Source organism: Mastomys coucha, unplaced genomic scaffold (genome assembly GCF_008632895.1).
Source record: "Mastomys coucha isolate ucsf_1 unplaced genomic scaffold, UCSF_Mcou_1 pScaffold7, whole genome shotgun sequence".
NCBI classification, from domain to species: Eukaryota; Metazoa; Chordata; class Mammalia; order Rodentia; family Muridae; genus Mastomys; species Mastomys coucha.
The window spans coordinates 53,714,770-53,729,214 of NW_022196913.1; the positions used below are offsets into that span (position 1 = coordinate 53,714,770).

Sequence of the window (14,445 nt, forward strand, 5' to 3'; positions counted from 1 at the left end):
AGACACATGGCTACTCTGAAGAATGAGAGTCCTAGTAGGAAACAATATCACAAGGTTAACCTAGGCTAAGCCAGACCCATTTCTCCTTCTGCAGCCACAACCTAGGCAAGAAGAGAAAGCAAATGGAAAGCTGGCACCCTGTGGTCTTTGTCTGAGAAGCAGTTTCCACAGGCTGGGGAAACCAGTGCACAGAATCTTGGGAAGAGACAAGGAAGGAAAGGGGTCCCCAGATTACAATGCAAGTTGTTAGATGAGAGGCTACATCCACACCAGGCTTCATGGTTGTAGAGCGGCAAGAGCCACAACTGTATCCCTAGCACTTCCTGTCCAGATCCAGATGTGTGGTCATTGCACCAGCTGTCTCCTGGGACCCTCTCTGCTCTTTCCAGGTTAACAGAAAGTTGTCCTTGCCCAAACTCCTGAGGGAATCTAGCCCTGGGGCCAATGACCCCAGGCTGACCCAGGCAACCTACATCTGTCCGACACCCCTCAGGGGATCATGGTTAGAGTTAGCAGGCAAGCTTAGGCCAGCCTGGAGGAGTGTCTACTACGTGTTCCATAGGACACTGGCTTGGGATCTTCCCCACCCATGCCCTGTTCCCTCAGACAAATACACGAGTGAGCTGCTTCCTACCTGCTTCTTTGTCCATGACCTAAAAGCACCATTGAGAATTTTAGCTCCTTGAACTAAGTGTGGGGACAGCTGTTTCCCAGACTTGTGAGAACCTGGGAAGGACACAATAGGTTAGTGTGGTGGCTGCTTAGCCTCCCCCAGCAAGAGGCCTTCCAGAGAACCCAACTGCCAACGGTTCTCCTTGGAACCTGGGGAGCCCACCCACCCAGCACCTGCCCTACAGGGGAAAGGCTCACCTCTCATCTCCTCCCATCTCACGTGAAGCTTACCTAACAGGACCCTGAACAGGTCAGTTCTTCCTCCCCTCTCTGCCCAGGAACCCCAAGCCCTGTCTTAGTGAGTCAGAGATTACACTAAACCCCTAGGTACCTTCTTACACCTGTGTCCTAAGGGGCATGATCAGGGCTCACAAAGGGCCATAACATCCCTTAGACCAGGGCTGCAGCCTCAAGTCACCCAATCTGGAGTGACAGGTACCTTTGAACGCTTCCAATAGGTGCTTCCCCATGTACCAGCAGGCAGTTTCAAAGTTGGGAAACTGAGTCAGGCTGCCTAGTTTTAACCTCCTTTCCACCTCGTATGCCCTGGAAGCCACAGGAAAGAACCAGTCAGTGCAGGAGCTTCAAATAGACCACACAAGGGAGAGTCCAGGCTACTGAGCCAGCTCAGGCTTCCCCACTGGGCCTGATGTCACTCAAAGTGATAGCCACCATGGCTGGAAGCAGTGGACTGTAGTTAATAGAGAGGCTGCCCAAGATCCAGGAAAGGTGACAACAGCCTTCATGATCCCAAGCCACTGCTAGGCTGTTCCCACCTCCCTCCTCCCCTCGACACGCAGACGTCAGCATAGCAACCCACAGGCTGAGCCCAGGAGTCTGGCCAAGGTGCCCATTGGGCAACCTGGTCCAAGGCCGGACAGCACTGTAGGAGCTACCTACCTCATCTGCATCTCCACACTGAGGCTGTGGAGGAAATGTCCAGCAAAGGCCAGGCAGTCCACGGGGGTGAGCGTGGCATATATCCAGCCTGGGAGAGACATGTAAAGTTGTGACTAGCTTCTACCTTGCTCCCATGCTGGCTTTCACCTCCCCCACTCACCCCAGACTCCACATCTATCTGCTCAGGCCAGGTAGGAACCTCTGAGAGAGGTGGAGGAGGGAGTATGTCTGAGGTAACATAGGCTGTTGAGCACTCCAGTAACAGACAGATAAGAACTCAGGCCTAGGTGTCAAGGGGACATGCTGACACCCCAGGGCAGCACTGCCACCAGGAGAGGGACCCCAAGTCTCAGACCTGTCCACACAGGTCAGAAGAGACAGGGCTGGGACTGCCATTCTCCCAGAGGTTGAGATTTGTCTCTAGGCTGTCCCAGGGGCTGAACTCCAGAAAAGCCATAATGCCTCCCAGAGTAACTGTAAGGACACCTTCAAGGAAGGAGAGACCCTAGAGCCAATCAAAGGCTAAGTTCAGTCATGTTCTGTGGCCTCATTTGGATCCTGATTTTTAAGTGAAAAAACATACATAATCACTAGGAAACCAGAATGTTTTAGCTACCGGATGGTACAGTGGGGCTCATGCTTCAATCTCAAAAATGTGGTCAAGTTACATCAGAGGGAAGAAGTCTTTTAGCATGGACTATTCCGCTCTGAGATTCATTCTCTCGGGAGAAGCTGGCAGCCTCAGCTGCTCAGGACATACTTTAGATTGTTCTAGTTGAAGTGTTCCTTGGGAATATGTAGGAATACGTCTAAATTCTCCTCTAAAGTTAGGTCTCCCATGCCAAAGCTGGCTGGCCACATATCCCTGACTGGGGCAGGCCCAGCTACGGACAGCAAGACACCCTGTCAGGGGACTGTGGCATGAAGAATAGGCCCTGTACCTGTGCAGCACACTCACCTGAGGGGATGAAGAGGGTCTGGCCCTGCTTGACAGTGCACTTATAGCACTTGTCCACCTGGTCAGCGAAGAACATCTCACTGTGGTTGGAGGCTGACCGCCAACGCTCATATAGGGAGATGTTGGCTGAGGCTGGCCGGATGAGATAGAAGATCTTCTCGCCCTGCCAAAAGAACTCACTGGCAGAGCCGAAACACTAGGGATGTGGGACAGAGCCCACCTGGTGCTGGGGCTGCTCAAGTGGGCAATCATCTGAATGAGGACACTGGTATTGGAGGTAGAGCCTACTGAGTGCTGAGGATGCTGGTGTGTGGGAGGATAAAGCCTACTGGGTGCTGAGGATGCTAGTGTCGGGGAGTAGAGCCTACTGGGTGCTGAGGATGCTGGTGTGGGGGAGTAGAGCCTACTGGGTGCTGAGGATGCTGGTGTAGGGGGTAGAGCCTATTGAATGTTGAGATTGCTGGGGTGGGAGGCAGAGCTGAGGACTCTGGGACAAGATCAGAGCCCACCAGGTTTCTGGGAATGGTAGGTGGAGGAGAAGCCATAAGGTGCTGGGGACACTAGGACAGAAGCAGAGCCCACAAGGCTCTGGTGACATTGGGAGTAGAGTAGAGTCTATTAGGTGCTAGGGACTCTTGGCCAGGGGATACAGCTCACTAGGACCTGGGGTACAGAGGCAGGTATCAGAACCTAGTAGGTGCTGGGGACAATGGTCCTAGAGCGGAGCTCATCACAATCTTCTGGGCCCAGCGATGGGTCCTGACTTGAAAATCACCCTGTCAGGCTCATCACTGCCACCTGCAATACTGCCTTGCATTCTGGAAGGTTCTAGGTGTGTGAGCCTAATCTGGTCAGGAGCAGTACACACATTATTATTCCATGACACTACAAATTCCATGTGTGCTTGGGGAGTAATAAAAAAAAATGCAGACTGCCACCCAGCATGTCCTTAGCATCTCTGCTTTCGAGAGTCTCTGGGTTTCCAGGCTGGATAAAAGAAAAGTCACCATTTACCAGGTGGTTATGTGAAGCCCGGGCCAGGCTCTGCACCAAGCAGAAAGAGCCTCATTGCTCAAAGACTCACAGGACCAGCATAGGCATGCGAGGCCACCGCCCCAGCTCGAGCCAGAGCCAGTCTGGAGAAGTGTAGTTTGCAGCTGGCAGATCCAGGACTTCTGTTGTTAGATACATCCTATTCTTTTAGTTCCCCTTTGCCTCAGTGGTGAGCCCCCAACCATCCCTGCTGGCTCAGGTAGCCACCATTTGCCTCCTTACTCCAGAGTGGCTGCTGGGAAGTCTTCTCTGCTCTCTACTCTGGGCACCAGGTGACCCAGTGGACTCCCCTATTGTTAATAAGCTCTAAGGACAGTAGATACATGTATGCCACTGATCCCAAATGCTCCTCATACATGTACATGTCCTTGGCTTCCTGTCCCACAACTAGCTATCCCAGTTTCACCCAACCCAGGAAGTAGGTGACTTGCTGGCCACAGACAGGGCTTGGAGAAACTGTAGTCCTGAGGATATGTCTTAGGGGTGTGACTCACCTTGAGAACATGGTACCAGGCTGAGGCACCTCCAGAGTCAATATGGAAGTCAGTGTAGCTGTCCTTCACACAGATCAGGCAGTACTTGGTCACCTTGGGCTTGGCCAGCAGCGCGTCATCAGGCCAGTAGTTTTCCACCCACGACAGTTTCTTCACAATGTCAGGTGGCTCTACAAAGCTGGACATTCTAAGGCCATAAAAGGAAGAGCAGTCAGGACAACAGAGTCCATGGCTTCCATTTTTAAAGCATTCTAAGGTAGGAACAGTGAGTGGCTCCTTCCACATTCCACCTCGTAAATCTGCAGGCCCTGGACAGACATCTCACTTTGTATGGAGAGTAAAAGAAGGGCTGCAGAGAGTAGGATGAGCCCAGCCACTGAGTGGGGCTACAAAGGCCACACAAGATTGTCTCTACCCCAAAAAGAGGGGTGAGAAAAAGGTCTCGGGGAGCCTTAAAGTGGCCCTCTGGGGTTGACACACAAGACACTCAGAGGAAATGGTTTCACACACAGTACCATTTGAAGAAAGGCCACCTTTCTCCAGGGCAAAACACAAGCAGTCCAGAGACTCCCCATCACATTTAGTTCCTGTTAATCAGCCACATCCCTTTCAGGGAAGGTGGGAAAAGGTGTAAGTGACCTGGTGTGCTGGTTGGTTTTTTCCAAGTTGGCATAAGCCAGAGTCATCTGAGAAGGGAACCCTGACTGTATCAGACTGGTCTATAGACAAGCCTGGAGGGTATTTTCTTGACTAATAACCAATATGGGAAGGCCCAGGCCTCTGTGGGTGGTGGTGCCACCCCTAGGCAGATGGTCCTGGGATGCATAAAAAAATAGGTCAAGCCATGGGAGCAAGCCAGTAAGCAGCATTTCCCCATGGCCTTTGCTGCAGTCCCTACCTCCAGGTTCCCTTCCCGACTTCCCAGCATGATGAACTATATAAAATGAAATAAACCCTCTCCCCTCCAACTTGCTTTTTTTGGTCATGGTGTTTTATCACAGTTACGTAATGCACCTGGGGCTTAGTGAAATGTCTGCAGCCCCCATGCAGTGACAGAGAACCAGATGTGACCATTCTCGCTGCCAAACAGGGCCGCTCATGCCTCTATACCTAGCTGAATTCCTGTGGCCCTGTGAGTCTCTACCACATTCACCTGACCAGGCTGTCTGTGGTAGCTCCATATAACCTGATTCTCAATATCCATCTTACATATGAGCTGGCTTTACCCAAACCTATAGGTGGAAATCTGGCACCCTGACTCAACCTCTAGTCCCTAAACTCCTTCCACATCCCCAATATGACACATACAACTTCTTCATTTGGAGACTGTTTCTCTGTGGGACATGCACCTTACATGTCCAACTTGGTGTGCATGATGCACACCTGACCTGGAGATTCCTCTCAGTCACCCCCAGGGAACTCATGCCTTCCTCCTACAAACAAATCAATTAAAATCCCTCACAGGTTTTTAATGCAGTTGGGTGAAGCTGGATAACGAAGTTGGATAAAGATATCAGAGCCCAGGCTCCTCTCCCTGTCTGGGCTCCCTCATCTTCATGTGTGTGACCTCCAGGCTTGCTGTCTCTCCCAACCAGTGGAGGGGAGCTCTCCATCACCATGAAAACTCTACCAGGAACCACAGCCTAGTCCTGTCGCCCTAGCCTCAAGATAGGATAGAGCTTGTGCATAAATGACCCCCACATACACCATCCCACAGGATCATGTCAATGATAACACCTGGGACCTGCTGGGACATCTATGTGTGGCCTCATAGGTTGAGGCAATTGATAGGCTTAGAGGAGGTGCAGAGTGGCCACTGAAGTACAGTCCTGTGTAGGTGAGTGTGCATGTGTATGCAAGGGTGTCAGTACATGTGGCGGGGAGTGTGTGATGGAAGCGTGCATGTGAGTTAGTGAGTGACACGTGTGCTGAGAGTTTCTGTGGTCATGGGCTATCAAAGGGGGCTAGGTGTTCACACAATGAATATGCTGCAGGTGTCCCAGCCATGCTGGCGCTGTGTCCTCAGAGTGTTCCTGAGTGTGAATGTCTGTAAGTGTGTCTATCCTGAGTGTGTCTACATCTTGTTCTATGAGTGTGCCATGATACGGTTGTATCCATGGGCTGCCCCAGTGTGTCCTGAGAGTGTGTCATTATGCTGTGTCTTAGTTTGTCCACAGGCATCCATTAGTGTACTGAGTGTGAGTAGGACTGCGCAAACCCTAACACAGGCATCCACGAGTGTACTGAGTGTGAGTGGGTGTGCGAACGGTCTGTGTGTCATACGTGTATGTCAATGTATTTATTGTGCATTTGTGTTTGTGTGTCACAGGTGTGTGTAAATGTCAGTGTGTCATACCAGCACATCATTAGTATACATGAGGAGCACATACATCTGGAAGAGACTCGTCCATGTCGTCCCAGTGGCTTTCTCTGAGAGTGGGTGCTTTCTCTGTGAGTGGGGTGCATTCCTTTGGCTCCTATTTCATCTGAACTGTTCAGTGTGTTTTAAGAGAAAGGAAAACCAAGCCTGCATGGTGACTTCTGGGCAGCTCACAGGATGGCAGCAGGCCATGCAGATTAGGACTGCAAGCCAGGCCTTGCAGCATCCACCTCAAAACCTCAAGCAATGCTTCACAGTTCCCACACCAGAGCAGAACCCCAAGCCAGGACCCAGAGCACGACCTGAGGCAGTGCTTGCAGTCCTCACATCAGGATGGCCCAACACTATTCTGGAACTTTAGGCTTGTGACAATAGCCTTGAGTCAGACCCACCCAGCCCCAACCCAGAGTAGCCTGTCACCTGGTGTCTGAGAACTCAAGATTGGTTACGTTGAGAACACGCTTGCGGTTCGTGCTATAGTAATAGTCCACAAATTCTTTCAGCTTCATTTTGCAGTCTTTCTGCTTAGTGACGTCGGTCACATCCACGCTCCTCTCTGGCCCTGGGGAGGAAGTAGGACATGAGCATGCCAGGAAAGTGCTATGGCCTCCCTGGAGGACATGGTGGGGTGAATGCTTACCTGTCCTCAGCTAAATGGCAGTGCCCCCCTAGGACAAATAGGGGCTGAGCCTTTCTCTCCTACCTATAATTGCTCTGGATCAGAGTAACGGATGCTGCTTTCCTGGACCCCGTGACATTGTGACATGGTGAATCTCACCTAAGCTAGAAAGGCCACATCAGCAAATAAATATACAGATGCCAGTCAACTTGAGGTTCATACAGTGACGGACATCTTGGCATAAGTACTTCCAGAATAATATTAAAATTAAAAGCCAAGTGCCCTGCATTTCCAGGCCACTTGTTTGCAATGAATACACAAAGGCTCGGTCCCAGCCTGTGCTGCTACTCGGAAAAGTGGAGCCTTGAGTGAGTGGGGTCTAATCGGAGGATGCTAGGTCACGGGGACTGTGGGACCCTGGCCTTCCTTTTGCTTGCTTACTCATGATATAAACATTTTGCTCCCTCACACACAATCTTACCAGAGACCCCAAACTTTGCAGACAATTACTATGGACTGGTGGCTCTAGAGTCATGAATTCAAATACCCCTCCCCCCTTATAAATTATTTGTCTCAAATATTTTATTATAGTGGTAGAATGCTGATATAGGAAAACTAACATAAGCACCAACTTGCTGTTCAAATTGATCAATTGGCGACTACTCAGGAAAATACTTATCTTGCCTTTTCTGTACCTGATGAGGAAAAGTTGAGACTCTACAAATAACTAAGGATAGAGAAGTCTTTTTTTTTTTTTTAAGATTTATTTATTGTTATATGTAAGTACACTGTAGCTGTTCTCAGACACACCAGAAGAGGGCGTCAGATCTCATTATGGGTGGTTATAAGCCACCATGTGGTTGCTGGGATTTGAACTCAGGACCTTCGGAAGAGCAGTCAGTGTTCTTACCCACTGAGCCATCTCACCAGCCCAGGATAGAGAAGTCTTTAAGGAAGGTTCACAACCAAGAGAGGAGGAAAGAACACAGAGTGGCCAGGCAAAGGTGCCCTCTGTCAGGGTCCACAGTGGCTGCCCAGCCACAAGGCAGAAGCTGTTGGAACACCCGTGAACAAGAATCCTGGACACCAGGCTCCACTGACCAAGGTGGCATCATTAGAGGTGTGTATTAGGGACTGTAAGTATCCTCAAAGATGGAGGTGCACCCACTGGGAAGGGAGAGCCATAAATCCTTGAGAGGACACAAGCAGGTCTACAAGCTGGAGCTCTCAGGAAAACACCCAGCACACAGTGAGCCACTGGATGCCACAGCAGGGGCACTGACAACCAATCATATCCTGGATCTGAGGAATTCTGCAGGTTCTACCCATCTGACAGAATGGCAAAGGCTTGAGCTGCCACAGAAGGAGATGTAAGGGACATACAAACCAAATGCTACCCATGGATCCTGTTTAAACTTTGAGCCAAATGATCAAATGTAAAGAGTTTTTTGCTAGCTGGTGGTGGCGCACACCTTTGATCCCAGCACTCAGGATACAGAGGCAGGAGGATCTCTGAGTTTGAGGTCAGCCTGGTCTATAGAACAAGTTCCAGGATAGTCATGGCTACAGAGAAACCCTGTCTTGAAAAACTTTAAAAAAAAGAAAAAAAATTCTGCAGATAAAACTCAGGGCCTTTCTCATGTAAGTAGGTGTGTGTGTGTATGTATGTACACAAGTGTGTGCATGCATGCATATGCACACACGTGTGTGGAGGTAAGATAACTTTCAGGAGCTGGTCCACACCTTCTGGTCTGCTTGATTTTGGCAGGGTTTACATATTCCAGACTAGCTGGCCTGTGATTCCCTTGTCCCTGGCTTCCATTTTCCAGCAGGGGTGCCAGGATTATAATGCACAACTAACACATTAGCTTTTTATGTGGATTCTGGGAATGTAAACTCAGGTCATCAGATTCACATGGCAATCCTTCTCCACAACTCTAAACAGGAATCTTTTGAAGGGCTGGGGAGAATTAAGTCAAATTATAAGCATATCTAACCTGCAGCCCATAACCACATGTGTCTCAGGGAAGCCATATTTGTAGATGACAACATCATGTGGCAATGTTAGAAGACACCCTGTGACTCTGTCAGGGAATTGTCATCAATGTGGTGCAGGGACAGATCAAACTATGTTCATCTAAGCAGTGAAGTTCACAGAGAAAAGTTACAGGCAAAGAGAAGTCTTAAGACACTGTAAGGGGAAGAGTTCAGGAGGAGAGGGTCAGCATAAGGCTGGTGGGTATGCATCCAACAGCCAATGTGTTTCCTTCATTGTCTGTGTTTGAAATGTTCCAAGTGCTGGGTGTGATGGCAGAGGCAAACAGCGCTCTGTGAGTTCAAGGCCAGCTTGGTCTACATAGAATTCCAGACCAGCCAGATCTACTCAGTGAGTGCCCCCACCACCACCACCACAACAACAAACCTTCATGAAAGTCGGGAATATGGAACCTTGGGTAAGGCACAGTATTTACATATTCTGAGGTCAGATGCCCAGCACTCATTTAAAATGGAGAGTGTGGCCATTGGTGACTGTAGCATCTTCAAAGGAAGAGACAGGTAGGAACGGCCACAGGAGGATGACTGCGACCCCAGGTTTGGTTATAGATCCTGTCTCAAGAGCCTTGCGCCTCACCTGCTCTCATCGGATCAAGAGTAAGCCCAGGGTACTGGGATCAAACCCTCAGCACAGATCTTGACGCCAATACCCCCCTACCCCAGGCTTGAACAAGGTATGCAAAGGGCAGTACTCACCCACATAGTTCTCCACATCACTCACGTAGAATGTTGGGGCAGGGACAGCTAAGCCCAGACCATCTTTCTTGGGGACAAGGATGGGCTCTGTGAAACCATGCTCCTCCATGTAGCCCACAGTGAGCTGGCTGCCTGGCACACGGGACACTACATCTTCAGCACTATGGAGAGAGGGAGGGTCGGAGGCCTCAGTATCCCTGGCCACATGCCTCCCAGGCCCCGAGAAGCTGGCCTGAAGCAGCACCCTAACAATTATCACTGAGCCAGCTTAGGCAAATCTGTGGTGCTAATGCCAGGAGTCCACCACCAGGAGCAGGGCACACGGGTCCACTGATAACTGTAATACAGACATGAAGGTCAGGGGCCACCGTGACGAGGGACAGAAAAGCTCTGCTGTGGTCCTGCATGCTGGCCACCCTTTGTACTGCAGCAGAAGCAGATCTCGAGACACTATCTTGGTGGAGCTCTAGCTCTCTCATGCACCCCCCACACGGAAAAAAGAACAGAAACAAATCTTTCTACCACATCTTGCAGAATCCCAGGTAACTTTCCTGTAGAAACTCACAAGCTGATCTTAAAATCCATGTGGGGCACACAAAGGGGCCAGAATAGCACAATCTTGAAAATGAAGGGCAAAGTTCAAGACTTATAGATCTCGACTTCAAAATTTAATACAGGAGTCAAGTGTAGTTCTGGCACAAGGACAAACACAGACCGGTACCTAGAATTCTGTCCAGATGTAAATGTGGATGCTTACAAACAGAGGATTTCAACAGAGGTGCCAAGACCAGGTAAGCAAAAGCTAGTCTTTTCAACAAGTGATACTGGAACAAATAGAAACTCTCTCTCTCTCTCTCTTTCTCTCTCTCTCTCTCTCTCTCTCTCTCTCTCTCTCTCTCACACACACACACACACACACACATACACACACACACATACACACACACACACACACACACACACACACAAAATAAAGTTCGATTTATTTACTCCATTCCATATTCAAAAATTAACTCAATGTATTCAAAGTATAAACTCAATGCTAACACTACAAAACTTTTTGGAGAAAACAGGAAGATAAATCTTCATGACCTTGGATTTGGTAAAGGTTTTAGATTGCAACAAGAGCACAAGAAACAAATGAAAGATTAAAAACCAAGACATCAAAAGGACTTTCTGCTTCAAAAGCCGCCATCAAAAAAGTCAAAAGACAGATGGATGGGACAGGAAATGCCTGCCAATCTTGCATAAAGATCACACCTCCAGCATATGTGGAGGGGCTGGAGAGGCGGACAGCTGACAGTTGCCTACAACTCCAGCTCCAGGGGCTCCAGTGCCCTTTTCTGCACTACACAAGCACCTGTATTTATGAGCACAGACACAAACATTTAATTTTTAAAAGTCATTAAAATATGGAAGTTTTACAAGTCAACAAAAAGACTATTTTAAAAGGTGTGAGGTGGGCTGGAGAGATGGCTCAGCGGTTAAGAGCATTGACTGCTTTTCCAGAGGTCCTGAGTTCAATTCCCAGCAACCACATGGTGGCTCCCAACCATTCAGAATTCCAGCTCTAGGAGGTTGATTCTTCTGACCTCCACAGGCACTGGACATATATGTGGTGCATATATGCGTGTGTGTGTATATGTGTGTGTGTGTGTGTGTGTGTGTATACACATACCTACAGGCAAAACACTTGTACACATAAAATAAATCTAAAGGATTTTTTTTTTAAGAGTGAGGTAGACTCAGTGAGAGACTCGGCAGATAAAGTACCTGCCAACAGGCCTGCCTATGCATATAAATGCATGGATACACAAATAGATATGTAAATATAATTTAAAAATATTTAAAGTGTGAGGCAAAAAGCTAAGGAAACCCTGTCTCAGAAAGAAGGGAAGGGGGGAGGGGGAGGGTCACCTGATAACACCCAAGGTAGTTCTCTGGCCTCCAAATGCAGGTGCACACATATGTGTACAAACATGCAGTGCATAAGGCAAAAGATCTCAATAGACTTCTCTAGGAAGAGAATAGAAAAGCTCACATGTAAACAAAAAGTTGTTCAGCATCTTCAGTCATGAGAGAGACATTCAAGTCAAAACTTGAGACCACTTCACAGCCACAAGACTGCCAGACTCAGGAGCGCCACAGTAAGGAGAGCCACAGAGACTGCCAGACTCAGGAGCGCCACAGTAAGGAGAGCCACAGAGAGACTGTGAGACTCAGGAGCGCCACAGTAAGGAGAGCCACAGAGACTGCCAGACTCAGGAGCGCCACAGTAAGGAGAGCCGCAGAAAGACTGTGAGACTCAGGAGCGCCACAGTAAGGAGAGCCGCAGAAAGGCTGCCAGACTCAGGAGCGCCACAGTAAGGAGAGAAGGAGAGTCACAGAAAGACTGTGAAACTCAGGAGCACCACAGTAAGGAGAGCCACAGAAAGACTGTGAGACTCAGGAGCACCACAGTAAGGAGAGCCACAGAGAGACTGCCAGACTCAGGAGCGCCACAGTAAGGAGAGCCACAGAGAGACTGTGAGACTCAGGAGCGCCACAGTAAGGAGAGAAGGAGAGCAGCAGAAAGACTGTGAGACTCAGGAGCGCCACCGTAAGGAGAGCCGCAGAAAGATTGTGAGACTCAGGAGCACCACAGTAAGGAGCACCACAGAAAGACTGTGAGACTCAGGAGCGCCACCGTAAGGAGAAACACAGAAAGACTGCGAGAACCCCCTCCACCACGGCTGGCGGGAATGGCAGGCGCGTGATGCAGCTGTCTTGCAAAGCAGTCTGGCAGTTCTCAAGACAATTAAACACGGATTTTCCATCTGACCCAGTGGCTCTACACTGAGAAATGAAAACATATGACCACACAAAAACATGCATAAATATTTAGACCACAAAATTATCCATAGTAGCTAAAAAATAAAAATATGAAAACAAAAACAAACATGAAACAGCCCAAATGCCTGTCCTATGAGCGGCACTCACAGCAAGCAGTCCGGCCAGACAATGGGATTCTATTCAGCCAAAGAGAACTAAGTCCTGCCAAATGGTAGGATGCAGTAGGCCTTGAAAATAATTGAAATAAAAGAAGCTACCCCAATACAGGGTGATTCCATTTCTAGGAACAAGCCCCAGGAAGCAGATTTACACACGAGAAAGTGGACCCAGCAGGTAAAGGTGCCCATTGTTTCTCAGGGCTGTGGGAAGAGGTTGGCAGGATTTCCTTGTGGGGTATGGGTCAAAGGTGCTGAACTTGACTAGTAAAGAGGCACACATCTGCGAACGTATCAACAGCTACTGGACTCTACACAGATGCATTATGGTAAGCGACTGCATCTCAGGGAGGTCAGGGGAGCTGAATGAAAGGCTCTCTGCTCAGAGGAGCCAGGGCAAACCTAAGCTCAGCTGCTCGAGTAAGGTTTCACAATAAACATCAGCAGAAACCCACCAACCGAGAACTCTCTGCCCAGTGACGCCATCCTTCAGCCAGACAAACAGAACCAATCTCTCAACCAAAGATGACTCAGAACAGCTTCCCTAAGCTGCCCTTTCCCATGGGACCCTTGTCTGCCCACTGCTTTGCCAGACCTCAGAACAAGGATGCAGAAAGTAGAAGAAAGGTAAGGGCCTCTACCAGGCAGCAAGAACAGGAGGCAGGTGGCCAGACTCCAGGACAGAAAGAATTTCCACCCAGACAAGAAAAGTCACCAATAGCACAATATGTATCCTCAAGAGGTGCTGAGGGGGAACAGTGACCTGTCTGTGGAAGGCCTGAAGCCCCTGCCTCCGCAGTGACCTGTCTGTGGAAGGCCTGAAGCCCCTGCCTCCGCAGTGACCTGTCTGTGGAAGGCCTGAAGCCCCTGCCTCCACAGTGACCTGTCTGTGGAAGGCCTGAAGCCCCTGCCTCCGCAGTGACCTGTCTGTGGAAGGCCTGAAGCTCCTGCCTCCACAGTGACCTGTCTGTGGAAGGCCTGAAGCCCATGCCTCCGCAGTGACCTGTCTGTGGAAGGCCTGAAGCTCCTGCCTCCACAGTGACCTGTCTGTGGAAGGCCTGAAGCTCCTGCCTCCACAGCGACCTGTCTGTGGAAGGCCTGAAGCTCCTGCCTCCGCAGTGACCTGTCTGTGGAAGGCCTGAAGCCCCTGCCTCCGCAGTGACCTGTCTGTGGAAGGCCTGAAGCCCCTGCCTCCACAGTGACCTGTCTGTGGAAGGCCTGAAGCCCCTGCCTCCGCAGTGACCTGTCTGTGGAAGGCCTGAAGCCCCTGCCTCCACAGCGGGTTCCTGCTTTTTGCTCTCCTGGAAAAGTGAAAGACATGTGGACTGAGTGGAACTGTACGCACATCCTCGGGTGCAGTGATCAGAAGATAGAGGGAGGACACAGGGCTGCAGTAGATGGGCTCACGCCTTAGGAGGCACTGCCTAGACCCCACCAGGAGGAGGCCCACCCACCTTGAAAGGTTTGTCCACCTGAGGAAGGTCACCAACCTGGGAAAGGTTCGGCTCCGCAGCTCCTTGATGAACAGCTGGCTGCCATTCTGCACTGGCTTCACGTCCGGGGTTTGCCCAGGGCCATGTTTGTGCCAGGTCCGCTTTTTCTTGACTGTGGAGGAGACAGAAGATGGGCTT

The 14,445-nt window shown here is 49.9% G+C and overlaps 1 protein-coding gene across 1 annotated transcript in view; it reads right to left on the reverse strand.

Annotated features, from left to right (window-relative positions):
* Phf2 (PHD finger protein 2) overlaps positions 1-14,445 on the reverse strand; it is a 69,969-nt gene that overhangs the window by 16,753 nt on the left and 38,771 nt on the right. Inside the window, exons 3-10 of the mRNA XM_031359735.1 lie at positions 14,305-14,419; positions 9,828-9,988; positions 6,878-7,019; positions 4,078-4,264; positions 2,531-2,693; positions 1,573-1,660; positions 1,112-1,218; positions 635-726 (exon numbers count right to left, since the gene is read on the reverse strand). Coding sequence (XP_031215595.1) covers positions 635-726; positions 1,112-1,218; positions 1,573-1,660; positions 2,531-2,693; positions 4,078-4,264; positions 6,878-7,019; positions 9,828-9,988; positions 14,305-14,419 — 1,055 coding nt within the window. The remainder of the gene's footprint in view (positions 1-634; positions 727-1,111; positions 1,219-1,572; positions 1,661-2,530; positions 2,694-4,077; positions 4,265-6,877; positions 7,020-9,827; positions 9,989-14,304; positions 14,420-14,445) is intronic.